The 21,702-nt window shown below is 41.1% G+C and overlaps 2 protein-coding genes across 2 annotated transcripts in view; one reads left to right on the forward strand and one right to left on the reverse strand.

The window, feature by feature from the left end:
- The first annotated feature begins 10 nt into the window (after positions 1-10).
- Positions 11-18,520, forward strand: glt1d1 (glycosyltransferase 1 domain containing 1). The gene is made up of 12 exons (XM_080766847.1): positions 11-443; positions 1,110-1,261; positions 1,848-1,953; positions 2,440-2,491; positions 3,457-3,493; positions 4,747-4,803; positions 9,553-9,651; positions 10,598-10,647; positions 13,343-13,386; positions 14,078-14,198; positions 15,073-15,171; positions 16,912-18,520. Exons 1-12 carry the CDS (start codon positions 376-378, stop codon positions 17,062-17,064), a joined length of 1,038 nt encoding a protein of 345 aa, XP_080622973.1. The 5' UTR covers positions 11-375; the 3' UTR covers positions 17,065-18,520.
- Positions 18,521-20,169: 1,649 nt separating this feature from the next.
- The window catches only part of LOC308316621 (transmembrane protein 132D), a gene marked incomplete at its 3' end in the record, with an annotated part of 33,495 nt that continues 31,962 nt past the window's right edge, over positions 20,170-21,702 (reverse strand). Inside the window, exon 9 of the mRNA XM_080765314.1 lies at positions 20,170-21,507. Within this exon, the coding sequence (XP_080621440.1) occupies positions 20,170-21,507 (1,338 nt within the window). The remainder of the gene's footprint in view (positions 21,508-21,702) is intronic.

Consider the following 21,702-nt stretch of genomic DNA (forward strand, 5'->3'; position numbering starts at 1 on the left):
AGAGACGGACATGTAAACAATCCAGGCGTGCTAATGTTGCTAACCGAAGGGCTAAAAAAAACCTCAGCGCTAAAGGCTGGTACTCCGTCGCACGACGGTGTTGCGGGCCGAAAATCGCAGATCTGCAAGCTCATAAATGGTTGCGTATGCGAGGCGATTCAGTTTGAGGATCTACTGTTATGATAGTATTTAATCGTGACGTTGCTAACTGGTCGGCATGGATATGGTCAGGGAGGAAATGTGTGAGACCAGAGACCAAAGATACAGTATAATAAAACTGGTTCCTGGGGTTCCGCCTACTATTCACTAGTAATATAATGTGTGAGAAGTGAGACCGTACTTGTTGATTAGTCAGCAACGAGTCATAATTAGATAATGAGGTTACTGTTTCTTGCCTGCCTCAGTCCAAAGACTGGGAACTGCACTACAGCAGACAGAATCAGGTAACATAAGGTTACTGTCCTAACGACGTGAAAGATCATTTCTGTCATGACAGCAAAGTCCAACGTGGCTATTGGCAGCAGCTGTTGCAACACTTTAGTTTGCGTATTACAAGCTTGGTTTTGTCATTTGTATTGTATATTCTTTTAGGCATTTTTTCACGAAGTATAGGTTGTAGTAGTTGTAGTATAGTAGTAGGTTATTAGTAGTAGTCAAAAAAAAGATGTGAGAACATTCTGGTTAATGTTTATTTAATATGGAGTTATGGACAACAAAACAGGATGTGTTGACATTGAACCCTTACATGTTGATGTGGGCTTTCTTGCTAGTAATAACAGATTAAGTAAAGCAAATCAGTAACACAAACTAATATGTGTTTTATTTTCTTTAGCCAGCTAAAAGTTTTGTGTCATGATGAAGGGGTTGGATCATGAGTTATACAGATCAAATCAAACCGTTATTTATAAAGCACATTTACAAAGACCGCAGTGGTCAACCAAAGTGCTCTACAGATCACGTGATGAAAGTTAATTTAATATGTTCTAGTTACAACTTGTACAAGCATTGCTTTACCATGCTACTTTAACTTTATATTTAGTTACGTTTATATCCTTTTTATGATTTTTGTTTTCGGCACATTGAATACTGTAATTCTCATTTCATTTCAGGACCCACATTGAATCTGCAGGTCACACCTGTGAGCTCTATGACATCTCAGAGTTTAAGTCTTCTGCTGAAGTGGCAACTCTAATAACTCAAAAGCCAGCCTTTGAGGGTGCAGTTGCTATACACCTGTTTAAAGCCGGCAGACTTCTCCTAGGTGAACACCCTCTTTGAAAAGTAGATCTGGTGTATGGTAACCTGAAGGCTCGCCCCAAAACACACTCAAGTCGCCCCCATTTATTTTGCGGACCATTCGCCCCCCAGCGGTTCTTGTATTCTTGTATTTGTTTTACTGAGGTTAAGGTTAGGAATAAGGTTAGTTTTAGGTATAGTTTTACTGAGGTTAAGATTAGGAATGCATATTCCTGCTACGCGTCCTACCAGGGAAACTCCCCCCTGTCAGGTGATAAAAAGCGGCCTTCTCACTCCTCATGCATTGAAGGAAGCATTGGCAGAGGGAGAGTAGCGCCCAGGATTACAGTTTAGTCAATTGGCAACGGGTGACAAAATCGTGGGATTAAAAAAATAGTTATAAAAAATAATATGTATAGTGTTTTGGGGCGAATGTTCCTGTTACCCGGAACGTTATGAGGGTGTGTGTGTGTGTGTGTGTGTGTGTGTGTGTGTACATACATGTTATTATCCTATAATGAGCATGAGTGAGGACACATTACGGAGAGCTGATTTTGTCAAGAACCGCACATTTCGTCAAAAACTTTGTGTTTTATGTCCCTTTACACTAGATGTCCAAGTGCCCTTTGGTGTCATATTTGGTGGAACAGACTTAAATGAAGATGTGAAAGTTGAGCAGAAGCGTGTGGTTATGGAGCAGGTGCTGCAGAGAGCCAGGTGATGATCTCAAGATAGCAACATGTGAAGGAAGATACTGTATGTACAGTTGTACACACAGCTTAAGACAGATTAATAATAATAATGCTGGTGACACTGAATCACTACAAATACATGTATGAGCATTGAGCATGTGATGTATCTTGTGATATGTATATACATAGTATACATATACGTATTGTACATTTAAAAGATCAACCTGACTGTTAAGCTGACACTGACTTTTTATTTATTTTTATCATATCCTAGTTAAATCCAACCCCCTACCTACCACAAGCAGCTTCACCTGCTTCAGCCTAGTGAATCTCAGCCTCAATTTATTTATAAAATGTCAATTGTGCCTTTTTTATCCTCTGTTGATATCTCAAAATCTTAATGCTATTGCTTGGAAAGCAGGGGTCTGAATATTCAGTTTCATTATAGTACCATTTTACCATTATTATGTGTGATAATGTTATACTTTATCTTTTGATGTATTTGGATCAGGTTTGCTGTTGCATTTACTGATGAACTGAAAGAAGCTGCAGAGGTATTCTTGGTATGATACTGTTTTCTATTATACTCTATCTTGCACAGACCAGTGCACGAGCGTAGACAATGGGTTTATTGCGTCTGTTACTAAATGTATCGCCGGCATGCATGATGGTAAGATGGGAGGAAACTCACCACTAAGTGCTGGACTTGAAAATCATCAGAGCACTGTAATCTAAAGGTTGGTGTCAATCAGCAATGTTTCTACAATTGCATAGGGAGTATTGGGGACAGACAACAATGGAATTTTAATGTAGAACAGAATTTGGCCCCTATATGTTCACCCTTATAATTCCCTATATTTACAAAGCTTACAAAAAAAATAGCAAGACACTTTGAGATCATTGTGAGCGAGAGTGAAATGCGTTTTTCAATTCAATTTTACAGCACATTTCATAACATACAGCCGGGCCCTGACAGCCCCAATAAATAAAACAGAAGGGGTTTTTACTACGCAAACACAATATCCTGCCCCGTCCCATAATGGTGTGGCATTAAAACAGTATTACCATGTTTTCAGATTAGATTCTCCCAGTGGGCTACAGATTGAGGAGAATGGCATGCTTTATCTTTGTCATTTAGTGCTGACAGCAGGCAGGCAAGGACAGGTGCCGAGAGGCATCGCTGTGCCTTTTATTGAGACAGAAAACACACATAGGAGATGGATCTAATGCAACTTACTGTGATAACATCCAGTCAATTTCCTTTCCATCACCCCTGATTTATTTTTGCAGGCTCATCTCCAGCATTTAGGGATGACTTCTTTCCTGTCTGCCTTCTTTTTAAGGCGGGGATTCAGAGCAAAAACATTTTGAGTAGTGCTAGGACTGTTAATTGTTATCCACTGTTTGGCATAACAAGAACGAAGAATTTAAAAAAGAATGTTGCCTACAGTTATTCATTATTCAATGCATTTCAATGTATTTATTATGATTGCTTTTTAATTTGACATTTCTATTGTTAACTCTGCAGCTGTCGCCAAGCAGAGAAGTATATGTCCAGCCCCAAGGTAAACTGTTGTTTAATAATCACCATTCATTGTTTTTCCCTATTATCATTGGCTGTTATGCCATGCAGGACATCCTCATACTTCATACTGTTGTGTTTCACCAATAACGTTATAGCAACTCGTGCTACTACATAGAGAGTGGCGAGTACTTGGCCAGCCTGAGTTTGCACTAATTGATCCATATTATTCATGCTTGCCATCAGTGCAGTGCTTTTCATCACACACACATTACAGGGGTTTACAGCAATTGATTTTTTGTTTTGTTTTATTAATGGTGACTGTTTCAAGAGGGTACTTTTAGTTTAAAAGGCAGAACAATTTAGGGGAATATAGATTTTTAGATCTATTTTAGAGTTTTAGATGTTCCATCATGTAAGACCTATAATAGCTTTGTTCATATGCGCACACTGGATTACAGCTCCCATTACTTTATTAAAATGAGCAATGTTTTAACCTCATAGGGTCTTCATCAGGTATTCTTTATTTTTCTTCCTTTTTCCCATTTCTGCTTAATGGTAAAGACCCGTATTCATTTAAGCAACATTACACGAGAGGGGGTGGATTAACGTTGTTAATGCACGCCTGCAATGCTGCAGGAAAGTTCCGTAAGCAACGCAGAAGTACATTAATGACGTTAAACCACCCCCTTGAGTTACACTTGAAACTAAGAAAATCGCTGAAAAAACATGTAGCAGTAGCTAGCCACTACGACCACAAATGTCCCAAGAAACTAGTTAGCCTAGCCACAGAGTTTGCTGCGCTCTGGGAGAATCTATGATGCTGATTTGAAGCACGGCTAGAAGGTTGTTTCAACCATCAGATTGCTTCCTCGAAACGACCTGAATAATATTAATTTGAGAACTGTAATACAGTCTGCTGCTAGCCCATTTTGGTTAATGCAGTACCTTTATACTACATTTGGCCTAAACAGGTTGGATGAGCTGCTTTACTGTACTAGATATTAGATTTAAAATAACTACACCTACTAAAACTAATTACCTATTGATTAAATGCCATCAATGGGTAGTTACTTGCTCCGGCATTACTAATTAGCAGTTACCACAAATTGACTGTCTAATTCCTGATTTATGCTACTGTAGGTTGCGCGCCATGTTGTACACTGAAAATGCAACTCAGATATTGTAGACAGACTATTTTCATTGAACAACCTGGGCTCTCAACTAAGTATAAATCACTTTGCTGTGATGTCATTACATATTGCCTTTCACATTTTATGTTCCTTGATTATAAAGGCATCCAGACTGAAGTGGCTGAGAAGTTCTGCTGGAGTGAATTCCTGAAGAGCTCAGGTATTGATTCTCATTGGTTTGTTTTCCAAACAGCAGTTTTCTTGAGGGATTAATGGTCAACTATGTTGGAATTTAATTTAGCCCAAAACACACAATACAAAATGTTCAATGATACAAAAGTAAACTTTCCCCTGAAGCATTATATGTTTGTGTTGACTTTGTTGTTCAGCAGGTACTCTGCTTGCAGGGTAAGTACTTTCAGCTGAGCCCCAATATAGAGGAGGCCACCCAGAAGAATGAAATTAGACTGCACTTTGATAGGCCCATTGGGATGGTTTAATTACAATGCTGAGGTCCCAGAATTCCTAGCAGCAGCACCTTCTTTAGCCTTTTTTTTTTTTACTGTGTCCCAGTTTAAATGTATCATTACTGTCCACTGATCCAGTGTATTGTAGATAACATTCAGCCTTTATTATAACAACTAATAACAGTAACTAACATGATACATCTTACACACTAGTCTATACAACAGTATTTTTGCGAGAATATCCGTTAAGAACGGCCATTAGAATCTAACTAAATAATATAATTTAAGGAGATGGGGCATTAAACCTTTACTTGGATGTGTAGATTAGACTACAGTTTAATCTACACATAATGATTACCGGCTGCAATAGATACATTTTTCATCTCTCGTTCCACCACCTCAACAAATGTGACATTAGTCAGACCATCTTAAGTGCATGGGCAGGCTTGACTTGAAATTGGACTTGGCGAGATGATTTCCAGTGCAGGTATATCAGTGCTCAGGCAGAGCCACAGCACTTGATTAATAGCTCCCCGGTGTTAGACCATTTGTCACTATGCATCTTCAATGGTGGCAGTAATACTAATTACCCAGAGCCACTTAATGTGTTAAACTGAGAAAAGGTCTGCACTATTGCATTTTCCCCTCCAAATGTGATGAAACTACCATTGTGTTTTCAATTTCATGTGTGTGTGTGTGTGTGTGTGTGTGTGTGTGTGTGTGTGTGTGTGTGTGTGTGTGTGTGTGTGTGTGTACGTGCGCGCATGTGTCCATGTAGACAGGCATTACAGCTACTGTATAACGATAGCTCCGCGATATTTACCAGATTAGTTGTTATATCCATTTCTCCTCATTGGACCTTTAACACCCATCGTTGCCTCCAGAAATTATTATTAATCAGTCTTTTCAACTTTAGTAATTTTTCAACGCTCCTTAGACTAAACGCATACAGACTCACAGAATCAACAGCTCCTGTTGCAATCTGTATTCTTTCTTTTCAACTCTCATCCTCCTCTTGCTTTCAGACACACTCAAACACAGTGTGGGACACTGTAATGTCTGCCTATTTATGTTTCCCCAGCACTGAGCTGTCTTGTTTTCCTTTGGTTTAGTTATATTCTGAATCTGAAGAAACATATTTAGCTAAAAACTCAAATATTTTCTTCGTGTGTGCGTACGTGCGTGACATATTCTTTGTTTGGCAAATAACGACATCTCCCCCATGTATAGCTTTCTCAGGCATATTCATACTGGATCTTTGAACATAGAGACCAAAGTTAGAGAGTAGCTCAGAGGTGTACTACCAAAGACCTCCTGTAGATAATGACAGAAGTAAGGCACGCTGCAGCCCCCCCCCCCCCACTCTGTGTGTGTGTGTGTGTGTGTGTTTGTGTGTGTGTGTGTGTGTGTGTGTGTGTGTGTGTGTGTGTGTGTGTGTGTGTGTGTGTGTGTGTGCGTGCGTGCGTGCGTGCGTGCGTGCGTGCGTGCGTGCGTGCGTGCGCGCAAGCGTGTATGCGTGCGTCTGTGTTGAATGGATGCGTGTATCTGTGTGCATGTAGGCAGGAATCACAGTGCTGGAATCTAGAATCTGCAGGTCCATCAAAGGCACCAAGTATGCGTTGGGTGTGTGCCTCCTGCTGTGCGCCTTAGGGGTGGGGTTAAGGGGAGTTGGGGGGCTGGTCTTAGGAAGAGTAAGCTGGTACGTGAGAAGGCTCTTTGGAACACCAGTGAGCTATGAGCTGCAGGTAGGGAATTGTCGAAGGTGGAGCACTGAAGGCATGAGTGACTCTGTCTGCAAGGAGTATTGTATATCAATGCCGTTCTAATCCCGTGACACCCGTGACATCCTGTGACACCATTCTCTTTAAGTTTTCAGTTGAGTTGGCATGTGAAGAGATCAAAATGAGTAGAGTCACAGTCATTTTTATGCTTCAGTGAAAAGGTGTGACTGACATGTCACTCGACAAAAAATGACATATTTTCAGTATGTCAGTGAAGCATAAACTAGGCTTAACCCACCACCCCCCCATCCAGTAGATTCCTCCAAATACTGTAATGTTGTTTGGAAGCTTTGATGTGTGTTCTTTAGCCTCTGCTTGTGTGTCACAGTGTGGCGGCTGTTGTCAAAACTGACAGGAACCAACACATTCATACACACAGGAAGCAACCAGCAGGGGGCTGAGCAGATACTTCTCTCATATAACAATATTAATAACTATGTATAAAGCACTTACTCAAAATAAGGTTTCAATCTGCTTTAAATACAACTGTAAGAGCCATTATGTTTCAAATACAATTAAGAAGATGCATTAAAAGAAACATAACATTTAGTTAATAAAACATTAAGATAATCAGAGAGTCGATGTGCCCTGACAGTTCCCACCCGAGGATCTCAGGCTGTGTACAGGCTTGTACAGGGTTAATACATCAAAAATGTAATTATGGCCCAACCACAAAATGCCTAAAAAACAAGTAGTAAATTGTTCAAATCAATGTTAAATCTGTCTTATGTCTCTTTTCTTAGCGAAAAAAATGTTATTTTGTCCAATCTGCATGGCAGAGTATGTTAATACAATATAATAACTTATACAAGTTGTTGTATTTGGTCTCCCTGCTCTTGGCTCCTGGGATCAGGGTCAGACTCCACTTCACGTCATTTTAAGAAGCTCTAAATCTGCCTTAACCTCCTGATCTAGTCTTATCTGCCAGCAGGAGGATTTCACCTGATGCACACAATGCTTTAAGCATGTTTGTGTCTGTTTGTGTTTTATTTTTTACTTTCACGCATGCGTGTCTATCATCCGCCTTTGTACAATGGATTATTGTGTGTGTGTGTGTGTGTGTGTGTGTGTGTGTGTGTGTGTGTGTGTGTGTGTGTGTGTGTGTGTGTGTGTGTGTGTGTGTGTGCGTGGGGGCGTGCACGTGCGTAGTGTTTTTCTTTTTTCTTTAATTTTCTTTTTTGTAATGAGCTTAAATGTTCCTGGAACAGTGGATTTCCAGCATAACCATCAGGTGTCAGTCTCCAACCTTCTATAGGTTCATCCATCTGGGTCACTGACAACCTTAATAACAAGGATTTCTTGATATTCTATACCATCTATTGTTTCAAACAGGGAGGGATCTGCTTCAGGGCCGTGCATAGACTTTTGGTATAGGGCAGGTGCCATAGTGTACAAAATAACTTTATACACTGTATTAGTCTCCAAATGTTAGCCCTGACAATGGAACCCTGGCAAGTTCACACTTTTTAATGTGTGTTAGAGATATGCTATTCACATCCTAAAACCAGACTTATCAGGAGGGGAAATGTGGGACCCTGCCAACAAATTTGCCTGATGAAGGCCTAGTGGGTCGAAACTTTGCAATTTGTTGCCTCTAAATAAAGTAAGTCTCGGAGCTCTAGAAACTAGTGTGCGGATGTTCTTTCTCTTCCTTGATGTTTAGCCTGCCAACAAAACAGCAGGGAGAGAGCAACTGAGATTTTTTAGTAAGTGAAAGAAATGGTGTAGGTAGGTATAAAATAAAACTGAACTTTCTTGTATGAGCACTCGTTGGCTCTAATGTGCACCTGCCTGATCTGCTTGTTTGTGTGTTTATATTAAGCCAGTGTTTATGTTGAGCCAGAGTAGACCTTTAAGAGATGTGAATGCTGTACTGATTCTGTTCATTAAGAAACAGAGATTGTATTTAAGCATTTCAAGACAAGGCTGAGGATGATGGTTGATATGTTGCTTCAATTACACATCTTCGATCCTTTATTTGTAGATGGTATTGAAATTACTTTGCCTCTAGTATTTATCTGTCTAAGTACTCCGAGAAATTACTGAACTAATGACTACAGTCCCTACAGAATTTTAACAAAGCAATTTTCTTTGTTGCCTGCTTCATGTTCTCCTGTGTTATCGTGTTGATGTACGTGCGTCATGTTATGATGTACTGATGAGTGCATACTGCATATACAGTAGCTAGATTATTTGGGTCAACACTCTGAACTCCTCTATCTTTGTCATTGGAATGTCTAGTAGTCTACGGTAGTTACTAGCATAGAGCAAGTCTACTAGTTCCCCACTAATTGTTAGGATTTGAACAGAAGATGTGTATTACGCAAAGGAGTGATTTTGGTCCTGCTTGTGTCCTCAATTAACGGTAGTTTCCCCAAAACATTTATTGTAGTTAGAATTATATTTCAATCTGCAATGAAATAATTGGCTACCCAATTTAAACGCATGTGCTGCCCATGCGTTTATAACGCCTGTGTTGCTCTCTGACGGCTGGCGGCTACAACCATCCAGTGATATGAGCAGATAGACCACTTCCCTGCTTGGTGCGTGCGTGAACACTGAACAGAGAATTATGTGAGAGCATTAGTCACTAGCTGTCTTATTTTCCTCACGACCTTAGATGATGAATTGCTTTCATTATCTGCTGGTGCGGTTTGGATGTTCATTATGCAGTGTTTTGATATTGTGGTGCTATCGTTTTATTGTCTGTCCTCTCCCCAGGTGTGAGCAGCGAGGAAGTGGAGGAGCTGCAAGTTTTCCTATTGGTCTGTGGCTTGAGAAGAGTCAAGGACCCGCTGTTCCTGGTGAAGGAGTTCTCAGGTAACCAGCTTTATAGCAAGAGTTTATTTGATTATTTACAAAATGTTTATATCCATTATTGGAAGATGTATACAGTGGAGCTTTAAAGTTTGGGAACCCTTTAGAATTGTCGATATTTCTGAATAAATTAATAATTAATTATACTTGGGGATTTCTTTATTGATCGGCAAAAGAATATGAGCCTCTAGGATTAGCATTTCGTACCTATAGTACCAGACAGGTAGAGGTGGTCCGATCCATCGGCCACCAATTTATTTTCACTCCAAAATGACTCGATCAGTGATCGACAATTTACCCAATCTGGAGAAACCGATCATGTATACCATTTAAGTGTTATAAAAGTCAATCAGATAGTATAATATATTTTAGCATCTTTGTGACAGGCCTAAACATTCTGCCCTTCCCCCCCACACACACACACATAATTTTGGAAATATTCAAATTTTCTCCTTACACACAATGTGAGAAAAACAATCGCTGTTCAGGATTCCGGATCAGTCCCAACAAAACCTGACCAGAGCTAGCACCTCTAGACAGGAGCCAAATGAGTGAGCTGGGTACCCTGGCCCTGATTAGGGAGGAGTCAAGTCAGATGTTGCCTGTTGGTATGGTAATTCAATGTATTAGTTCATTATTCAATTAAATCATTAGAAGGTGGCTGGGCAAAAAAATACATATCAAAATAATGTTTGCACTTCCTTTGTGGGAAGAAAAGAACAACAGGGCTAAGGTTTTACATAACTTTAGAACACCAACAAGAATTTCCTAGGAAACAATCAGACTTAGTGTATTAAACAGTGTATATCTAACAGACACAATCTGAACTGTTCCACCCACATAGGTTAAAATGAACAACTTCTGTTTTTGAGAAGCCAGAGAATACTGCTGAAAGTGCTGATTATTGTTGACCTACATGTTGATGTGTTGATCTATTGCTGTCTTTCAGAGTGGCATCGTGAGAATCCTCTGAATGTGTTGGTCATTATTGGACCAAAGGTCAGTAAGTACCCACAACACCACCGGTCTGTTTTCAGAACTATTTGCATAGTTTGCTGTCTGTTTTGTGGAAGACAGTTGCCAAGCATTCTGCCTTAGAGAGTCCACTGGCCTGCTAATTGGATGTAGCAGAGATAACAGCATTATATGTTAAGCTGGCCTTATGGCCGACATTGAGAGGGGATGGCAGTTGTCTGCAGACAGGGGAGGGAGGTTGGTCAGCAACAGTGTTATCTGTTTCCTTTTATGCTTGACTGACTCACTGACTGAATGCCTGATGTATGATTTATGATGTTTTTAGTCTAAAGCAATTCAAAAAAATTGCCTCATTGTAAAAATGCATTTTCAAATGACTAATTGATTTAAAGAGTAATTAAACTCGACATTTCTGAAACAATATTACACAGGGAAAAAAACTGCATAAAAGTGTCTCTGTATCGCCGTAAAGTTTTATTCTGCTGCCCATTCTGGAGTCTGGACCCCACCCCCTTTTTTATGTCAGAGTACTTTTTTGGAGATATTCTTGTGTCGGGGTCGACGTCAGCAGGGGCATATGGTCCTAATGGCAAATCAAATGGGTTCAGATCTGTGCCAAGGCTCCTGCAGGATCGAGGCACGTCTGAAGCCTGTCCTGCACAGTTTTCTGCCACGAAGGGAGGGATTTTTGCCCTATAGTTTTAGACCACGACGGAGGGGCACCACTGAGCCAGCTAAAGCCAGCGAGTTGCCGTGACGAATGTTGCGAAGTTCGTTTGAGCCGACTCAGCCCCTCCCTACCGCACTGATGGCCCGTCTCACCCAATCACAAGCCGCGGCGCCCCTACCATCCTCTCCCTTCATGGGGCAGAAAACGGGATTGCGTCCTCCTGGACTGGAGTCTCCAGACGTAAAAACAGATGATGATTGTGTTGAGTGGATAGAAACTTGACAGGACACACACATCCCCTCCCTCCCTCCCTTCCTCCCTCCAGCAAGCACTCACACCACTATGATTGATTTTATTTGTATTCTTTTTTTGCATATTTGTACAATCTATACAACCCCGCTCACACTCCTATCCAATGCAGAATGAAATTAGGCATGTGGAATCACGCTGACTATTGGTAATTGCACATACTTACAGGATATGTATAATTAGATGAGCAAAATACATTTGAAGAATCAATCTTTTAAATTTGAATTCCTGCAGTCAAAACACGTAGCCAGCCAGCCAGTCAAATGCCACCACCAAGCAAACCTGACAGACAATCAAAGGCTATATTACCCAGGAGGGAGTGTTGATTACCTTTAAAGGTTTATGTCACATCTTTTCTCAGTTGAACCGATTATACTTTTATGTTGGATGCTCCAATATTGATTTGCTTAGCATTGCAGTTGCATTGTGACCATCAGTGGTTGACATTCTCAAAGTTCTCTCCTGTTCTTTTCACCTCGTCTCATCTAGGACATCACATTGATTTCTGTCATACTTTTGTCTCTATCCTGTTATCTCTCCCTACCTCCCTCTGGTTTATGTGACATTGAAATATGTTTCACGTCTTTATTTAATTTCTATTTTTTCAAGCCTTGTGTTTCTTTTTATCTTCCTCTAAACAGTGGTGTCAAACTAGAAGGTATGTTCTGTTTTAGCTTGATTATAGTTGGCATGGGGTGTGCCACTGATGGCTTATGCCAATGCTTTGTGTCTCTGATTAGAAAGCTCAGTGAAAACAGATATGTTGTTGGTCTGATTCATGTAGACCCACATGAATCCCTGTGTTCTTTTAATGATTCTCTTTCCTCTATTTAAATATTTTTATTGAAACCTTTTTATTTACTGGTTCTCTTTCCTGATTGGCAACCCACCTGGAAATTAAAGAGCTGGAGAGACAGACCCTAGTTGTTACTGAATAACTGAACCACCACTCCATTATCAGAATACAGAGCTTTTGTTTTTTGCATTAATCTAATAATATCACTTTTGAGCAACCTAGTGTTGTTTAACCTAGGTTTTCTCACCTGGGCTACGTATTATTGTTTTTGTAAGAGAATTTATCAGCAAACCCATATCGTATGAAATTGTTATTAACACTTAATTTCACCCATGGCTGCCACCAGCTTGCTGCTCAATAATTCTGTCAAATTCAAATTATAATGTGTATTGTGTATACATTCATAATGAAGTAAAATGTAAATACTATAAACATGAAATGTTTATAGCTAAGGCTGTTACAGTAACACATTAGTAATTCATAAATAATACAAGAATAATCTATCCACTGCTGTTTACAATGTGTACTGGATGATAATCCAAGATTACTCCAGAAACGCAAAGATTAGATTTGTTTGATTATTTTTATGCACGTGACTTATATCAGGTTTCAATTCAGAAAAAAAGCAGGAGCTAAAGGAGGGAAAAGAAGCAGCTTGCTTGGCATTTTGACCCAAATAGCTATGCAGGACTTTGCCATGGGCAAGCTAATGCACGCAAATCCCACATTGCATTTAATCAGATTGGGTGCCCACCCCAACCTGACCCCAATCTCTGAAAAATACAGGATTTTCAGAGATATCATTTGGTCATGATATAAATATAATTATTGTTTATCAAATAGCCTCAATTAAGTCATTGCTGGCATCGTCCGTCATGACAACATTTTGACATTAGGACTGGACTTCTCTTCATCATTTTAATATATATATTTTTTCTTTTCAGATTGATCCTGTGTTTACTGATGAAGTTGAAACTGTTGCTAAAAGGTAAGATTTCCTTTTCTTTTTCTTTTTTCTTTTCCCTTATCGATTCAACAGCTCGTGAAATGCCAAACTTGCTCCTTTGAGAAATTCCAATGCCTTATCTGCTTATCCCACACTTTATCCTATGTGGCACAAGAAAATATGTCAACAAACTTTGCTTGCATTGCATACACGATAATGTGAGCAGAATGCAAATTAGAGGCAAGTTTAGTACTTCCTCCCACTTCCAAGTCACTGGCTAATCTCTCTAGCCAAAGGGCTTAACCAACACGAGTGTTATCAAGACAGGAAGCTGGCTGCCCTGTCTTGTTAGAACTTCTTACCAGTGTTCAACTATCTTCCCTCCTTATAATTAAATAATTAATAACCTGTCAAATACTCAGATTATCCATACTGTACTGTATATCCTATTCATACATCTTTCAGTACCACAGAGATCCCCCCCACCCCCAATGCGGGCTCTGACAGACTCAATTCAAACAGCTGGACTGTGCAGCGTGCTTGTGCCACTGTTTCAGAACGTATCGCCGTTCATCAGTGTAGACGCTCGTATAGTTGTCGTTATTGTGACTGTGCTCTGTCTAAACAGCGCTTATGTTCTGTGTAGTGCACGTATAGTGTAATTCACACCTACAGTTAGTATTGTACCTGAGCCCTGAGAGTCACAACACACTTTGTGCTACTGCTCCTGCAGAACAGTGGGAGTCTTCCTGGCCCAGGAGAGGAGCCAAAAAGAGCTCCACGCTGCCATGAAGAGGTGTTGTGCCGTGGTCAACAGTTCTGTCTCAGAGGGAATGTCTGCAGCCATCTTGGAGGTAAACGTCCTTGGGACATGACGGTGGCCACTAGATGAGAGTATGATTTCGCAAGTACAAACGGTTGTCCTGCCATGACTTTTGGTGCCTGCCCTGTACTCAATGTAACTAGGATATTTAGCAGTATTTACAGGTGTCCTTATCTTACAATCGTCAGTGTTATCTGACCACTACAGGGGTTTATTATCCAAATTAATTGCTTGGCTATCTTTCCATTCCTCCAAGGGAAGCAAAATTGTAATCCAGGTAGGCTCTTCTAAACACTGTAGATTAAGACAGTCCACAAAATGTTTAAACTCTTATTAGCGTGTTAGCAGTTTTTCACTTCCTAACCTGCTGGCAAGGCATTAACTGATAGAGACAATTAAGTCCCTAAGCATGAGCTAAGTCGCCCCCACCTGACCCTCAGATTCTCATACTTCTAACAACCACAGTTAAAGTGAATGTGAGATGAGTTATTTGGGAGTCTGTGCTGTGTAACCTTACTCCCAGGCTTTCTCAAAGGTCTCTGACGTTCTAGGAAGTGAAAAGACGATACTTGATCAGTTCCACAGGCTTTGGTGATTGATTCATTGAACATTTCAATTTCATGTTGTTGATCCCTCCTTCGATTTCCCGGGAGAATGTAAACACTAGCGAGTGAAGATTAAATGGAAATCCCTTAACACCACTGGATCTTTTTGTGTAATGGTTTATATAGCGCCTTTATCCATAGCGCTTTACAACGATTGTACTGTGTCACCCATTCACACCGAATGAGAGGAAACCATGCAAGGCACCAACCTGCTCTTAAATGAGTTCCGCTAATGCAAGAAATGTGGGACATTAGGCGTACTAGACTAGTCTGATTATTTATTGGTATCTCTTGTGACAGGCCATGGATCTGGGAGTACCCGTGTTGGCCAGAGACATTCCTGGGAATGCAGCCGTGGTCCGGAATGAGGTCACTGGCTTGCTTTATTCATCTCCTCAGGTATACAGACACAAACATTGACCAAAACCATTACAGTGGTACTGTACAGTGATAAGCTGTGATAAATACCCAATGAGCTAAGGAGAAGGAATACATACAACCCCTCGTCTCACCTCAACTGACCTGGAATTCTAGATGTTTTTTGCAGCTAATAACAAAACAGATGCCATTGTGTCAGGACTCTGGTTTAACCAGACCATTGTGTCTGTTGTTCTTTTACATGGATTCATCATGTTGAGTCTGTCATTATCCTGTCTATTCTTTTATACAAAGAAGGCATCAACTTTACATCATTCTGTGGACCCTGCTACTTTAAATTACCATTATCATTAGTCCTGTCAAAGTACAAAAAAAACATAACAAAGTTGGACACATACAGTATGTTTCTATAGGGGCTTTGATTTGAATCAGGAAACACAGCCGTCATGGAATGACGTCTGTGTTTGTCTGTCATCACATACTGATGGAACTGCATAGCAGCTATCAAACAAACACAACTCCCACAAGGAAGGGGCTCTTGAACCTGATACCTGCAGAGGTTTCGGGGTGATAAAGGAAAATCCACAGGTTAGGGCCAGTCAACAGAGGGGAGTTGTGGAATGATGGCGTGAAGATGTCATGCTCTTGCCTGATGGTGCCTCATGGTATCAGATAAGTCGTCTCCAGGGGGAGGTCACGTGCCCTCAGCTGAGCCGTAACACTGCGAAAGATCCCCTGCCTGGAGAAACCCTTCACAGATGGTAGAAGCCAGTAGGGCCGGATAAAGCCACGACCTCAGCCTGGAAGTTATTGACAGACTTCAAGTGCTAACCTCTGAGCCAGAACTCAGGGAACTGAGAGTGTAACAGTGCGTTTTAACAGCGGGCAACAGTCAAACAAATTTTCCGGAAGTGCATTATTTGTCTATGGGACCCGGCGACTACCACCGATAGCAGGCGAACGGCTGATAGTCGAAAAGTGGGCAGAGGAACGTTTTACATTTAAAATCATAGAAAAAAAAATATGTTCAATTCAAACACTTGAAATAAATAAATGGCATGCTTAAAAGAGAAATGGCATTTTCATTTTAGCTGTACCATATGAGGCAAGAATAGTTAGACTTTGTCATAGGGCAAGCCTGGACACTGCTCATAACTTGAGCTCTAATCCTGTTTGAGGATTTATAGTTGTTTGACCAAGCACTAGATTCATGTTCAACCAAGAGCCTCTTCAGACATGATCTCATCAGTCAAGTCACTGGTGCAGCTTCTGAGCTGCATGACACAATGAAAACAGCTTGGAGCATATTCTCAATCTCCTGGCCCGGCAAACGAGACACATGAACTAAAATAAGGCTATATGGGAATGCCATGTCTCAATCCGTGCAAAGGGATAGGATCATTACTCATGTTTTTATTGCTTTATATTTCTACTCATTATTTCTCTCTCTCCCCATGACAGCGTTGTGACAGCATGGTTTAATGGTAGCAGTAGCTCTGTTTGCGTTCCTCTCTCATTAGCAAATGGGAGGTGGCAGTTATCAGAATATGCTGCAAAGGACGATTGAACAGGCATATCTGGAATCTGTCACAGATGTTCTCATTTGCCAAATTTTTTATGATTTACTCAACATACTGGCTTTCATTTAATTCTGTGGTTAAGTTTTAGAACAGCTTTGATAAACTTGTCTTTATGTCCTTTCAAAAGGTTCTGGTCAACTTTGTTCTTTTCAACTGGAATTCTGCTTTGTCTCTCTCTCAGGACTTTGTACACCAGGCCCAGAGACTGTTGTCAGATGGCGAGCTCAAGGAGAAACTGGTGAGGAATGGGAAGCTCTATGTGGACCAGTATCATAGCCTATTGAAGGAGAGGGAGACCTATCAGAGGCTAATTGAGACTCTACACTCAGAGTAGAGACCTTATCACTCAGCCCCACCCTTTACACTCAGGGAATTCATTGACGTCTTTTTCCTTATTTCTTTTTTTCCCGATAAATTATTAGTTGTTTTTTATTTTTCCCCCAATTGTGTCATTGCCACTTCCCCCATGAAACCACCACGTGTCTCCTGTGATGCACATGGAGTCGCCAGCTGGCCAAGCCGGAGGCGCCCTAGGGAAATTGAACCTCAGTCTTCGTTGTGGTGGTCAGGAACTTTACTCCGCCACCACCCGGACATTCCATGGCAGTCTATTGTATGTGACACTGATAGTCTTCCTTGAATACAAATAGTGATAGTGGCTCTTGAACCAACAGTACCCTAACCACAATGCATTGTGTGAACAGCTAGAGCGAAGCAGAGCAGACCTAAGTGTAGGTATTACATTCCAAATGTTTAAGTGTAAGGTTAAAATTGTGTTTAGGCATTAGGTTAGAGATTGATATGAGTTTGGTGTGGTTATGATTAGGGCAAAGATCTGGGGGCATTTGGCCAATGCGATTGTGACCTCAAACTCCCAGATCTTGAGTTTGTAAAAAGTGGGTACCATACCAGTACAGGTTCAGGAGCTATGACCTAAAAACAAACAATTCCTACCTTCCACAGGGATTGGATGGAACTAAACTGACTATTATAGTCATTTTTATTTATGATGGTAACGTTTAGAAGCTTATTCTATCCAGGAAAGTTTTCGTTTTCTTTAAGAGAGGGGACATTTCATTCCCCCATTTATTTTCTGTTTTTATTGAGACACTTTGGAAAGTTGAGATTTATGCAAACGCACAGGTACCGTTCAATTGTAGGACAGATTGGGTACATTCACTGTCTTAACTATTATATCATCGATGGGCACTCATCCAGGGAACGTTGACTGAGCACAGATGCTCTTTTACAATAATGTTATGCTTCACTTATGCAGTTACACACATTCACACCTGGGAATGCCCATTGAGCACCTCCACTGGGGCCATTAGGACTTAAGTGCCTAGTTTGAGGGTACCTCGGCAGTATTTGTTGAGGCTGAGGGGGAAACATTTCTTATTCATTGGCACAGGGATTCGAATCAGCAACCTTCCAGGCACAATGACACATCTAGCTTCTTTCCCATATACATGGAGTATAAATAGCTTTAATTTCCCTGCATCACCGGGGTCTTTATTCAAAGTCTTTCAAAAGAAATACAGGCTGTAAATTACGTCTATGCAGAACAATCCACAAACAGTCTTATCTTAGCTGACAGGTTTGGAGCACTTTGAACCAAATACCTGATTGGTTAGTGGGGTGCAATCAAATTGTATGCAAATTCAAGAAGTCATCTTGTACTGTTATGTTTTGTAAGAAAGTTTTTAAATTAAAAAAATATATATTTTGCTGTGCTCAATAAAATGGATGGAAAGGGATGATGATAAAATGGTTTAATAAAATGGTTTAATTTCCAACTCTCAATGTTTATTGTTTCATATTTAAAATTTGTTGTATTTGCATATCAAATGTATAATGTATTGAATAATTCATCAGTATAGAAAAAAGAAAAAAGTAATTTTTCACAAACGGCAAGTTCTGTCTTTTCCCCCCAGACAAATGTGCTCAGTCTTTAAGTAGTACAATCCTCTGTCCCCTTCAGTCACCACACCACATTCATTCTTCATGAAGTGCAAAGGTTGTGTCACACACAAAGGCATGGTGAAAACACAGTTTCTACCTGAAAATAGATAGCTATAAGTGAAGAGCAATTTCCGCAATTACCATTTCCGCAATTTCCATTTCCACAATTTCCGCAATTACCATTTCCGCAATTTCCACAATTTCCATTTCCGCATTTCCGCAATTTCCATTTCCACCATTTCCGCAATTTCCGCAATTACAATTTCCGCAATTTCCATTTCCGCAATTTCCATTTCCGCAATTTCCGCAATTTCCATTTCCATTTCCAACTATTAATGGCAGCTGGGTTTCATCATTCAAATAAAATAGAATTCTGTCCGTTTAGCTATAAAATTATGTCAGGGAATAGGGATACAGAGTATATGTCTTTCATTTGCATTGCATCTCCCCCCCCCCCCCCAAGCTTTTATTTTCGTTCGAGTAATAGTACAACTCTAATAGTATTACTTATAATAATGTAATTAAAGATAACTTCATTCAGATTTTTTTATTTTTATTTCATTTTCCAGATTTTTTTTTCTTTTTTTTTGATTTTCATTGGTGGGCCAGTCATAATGGTCCCACGGGCCTGATGTGGCCCGCGGGCCTGAGGTTGAGTATCACTGATGTAATACATCGTCAGAAAGGGTCATTCTGACTGCATGACAGGACAAGGACTTGTTAGACAAATTGAAACTGCACTGTAGTCTCCAAACTTGACTTTTTACATTGTGTAGGCTGGCCACCTACAAAAGTAAACTTTAAAGCAAAAGCAGTTGCATAATTTAGTCTTATAATTGGATGTTTTATGAAATTGTGCCTACTATGGCTGGAATTGGGGAATACATTCTCTATTCGCAGAGCAATGATTATATATTTCATAAGGCTGAGACAAATGACTGAATTATTATGGATATTCTCTCACAACTAATGGGTACATACTGTATACTGCAATGTATAATAATAGAAGAGCAATTGCAACATGATATTCAAGATAACATTTAATGAAAAGACAAAACGGAAATAAGAGAAAACTAATAGAAAAGCTTGATCAAAGTCACATCCATGTGAGAGCTTTCACCGCATTATGTTACATTTGGACCAAACAAACATGAGTAATTCCGCATACTGTATGTTGTTTATTGGGCACCTCTGCATATTGGAATACCATCTGTGAGTGCAAAAAGTCTTAAGAAAAAGGTTTTCCACATGCAGTTTAGCTGTCTACTTACCCTGGCCACGCATTTGAAGCTCCTCCACGCGCATCCTCTCTGCAATATTAGCAGTAATTACACATATAAAGTAAAAAGGCCTTGACACATGATGAGGAAGAGATTCGTTGCAAAATCAGTTTCTTTTTTTATATTCTAGTAAGTAAACGAAGGCATTGAGGTGTTCGAAGCAACATCCACATAAGTTTTATTTTGTTATGTTAAAATTATAATTGCTGCTCAGGCTCTGTGATGGGCACTTGCAGGGTCTGTCCCTCGTAACTGTCTACCTTCCCAACCCAGTGGATGCCGTTTCCGTTCTCTCTGGGAGAGTGCTGGCGTTCCAGGGTGGAGAAGGTGGTGAACTGGACCCTCTTTCTCTTACTGGTGGGTGAGTTGAGGGATTCGATGTGCATGGGCTTGCTCCCATGAGGGCCAATGAAGCCCAGAGGAGAGTCCGTCAAAGAAGATATACAACTGGGCCTGCTACTGGACAATGAGGCAGTGTTGTCGGGAGTGATGTCGATCACCGTAGTCGCCATAATGTTGTCCTGCTGCAGGGGATCGCACGGCACGCTCATCACCAGCTCGGCATCTGTGCCGAGCCACACCCAGTCGTGCCTGTGGCCCGCATGCTCCTGGCCATGAGAGGTGGGTCTCTTATGCCCAAACTTAACCACATAGGAGATGCAGTTGATGAGGAAAACCAGGATGGCCAGGCAAAAGACTCCCAGCAGGCCGTACATGCCAATCTCCAAGTCTGTGAGAGGTCTGTCGGCCAGCATTTCCTCACCGCTCATATCTACGTCCGCCGCCCCCCGGTCGGACGTATTGCCCCGCGGAGGGAAGTTGTTGTAGTTGACCAGGTTCCCAGGGGCCTTCACAGTGCTACCGAAGCCTGCGGTGCCCGTGCCCTCTGCTGTGTTGCCTTGGCCGTAAGCTCTGCTGCTCTCACTGGGACTGCTCATCACGTTGACATTGTTCACGGGCCTGCTGGGTTTTCTTGTATTGCCGTTCTTGCCCACTCCGCCTAAGCTGCCGCTGGTAATGATGGTGCGCTCTGTCGACTTGATGATGGTGGTGGTGATCTGCGAGGTGCGCTCCTCTCGCTCCATGCTGTCTGAGGTGTTGTATCGGGGATCCCAGGAAGGGCGCGGCTGCTCCCTCTCGCTGTCTGTCACTACCCTGTCATTCCCATAATCGCTGCTGCTGTCCTTGCTGGCTCTGCGGCTGCCTCCACCCACTCCTCTGTCACTGCTGCTGGCACGGTCGCTGACGTTTGGCCGGCCACTACTGACCTCAAACTTGACCTTCAGGCTGCCGTTGCCCACAGCCAGGATGCTCTTGCGTTTGGACTTCTCGCAAGCTTCACAGATTGATATCTCCACCCTAACCAGGGCCCCCTGGCCCTCGCCCTTAGCCACCACCCGCGGAGGTGAGCCTTGCACAGACACCACCCTTTCATCCAGAGATGTCACCACAATGCGGTAGAAAGAAGGATCATAAATGTCCAGTGGCGTCTGAGAGCCATCGCTGAACTGCACCCAGGAACTGATCAAAGCTTCCTGTAAGAAACAAGAAAAAGATTATATTAAGGACTTAATATGAATCACAATGTGCACTAATGAATTTCAGTCCTTCACAACTAGGTGCATTCGTTGCACTATACTGTATTTTCAAAGGAAATCAAGTATCAGGGACAGCTGAAAGATGTTTTTAAGACCCTAGAAAAAAAAATATTTTTTTTCTTTGGTCCCATC

This window comes from Protomyctophum bolini (genome assembly GCF_963924005.1).
Source record: "Protomyctophum bolini genome assembly, chromosome: 6".
NCBI classification, from domain to species: Eukaryota; Metazoa; Chordata; class Actinopteri; order Myctophiformes; family Myctophidae; genus Protomyctophum; species Protomyctophum bolini.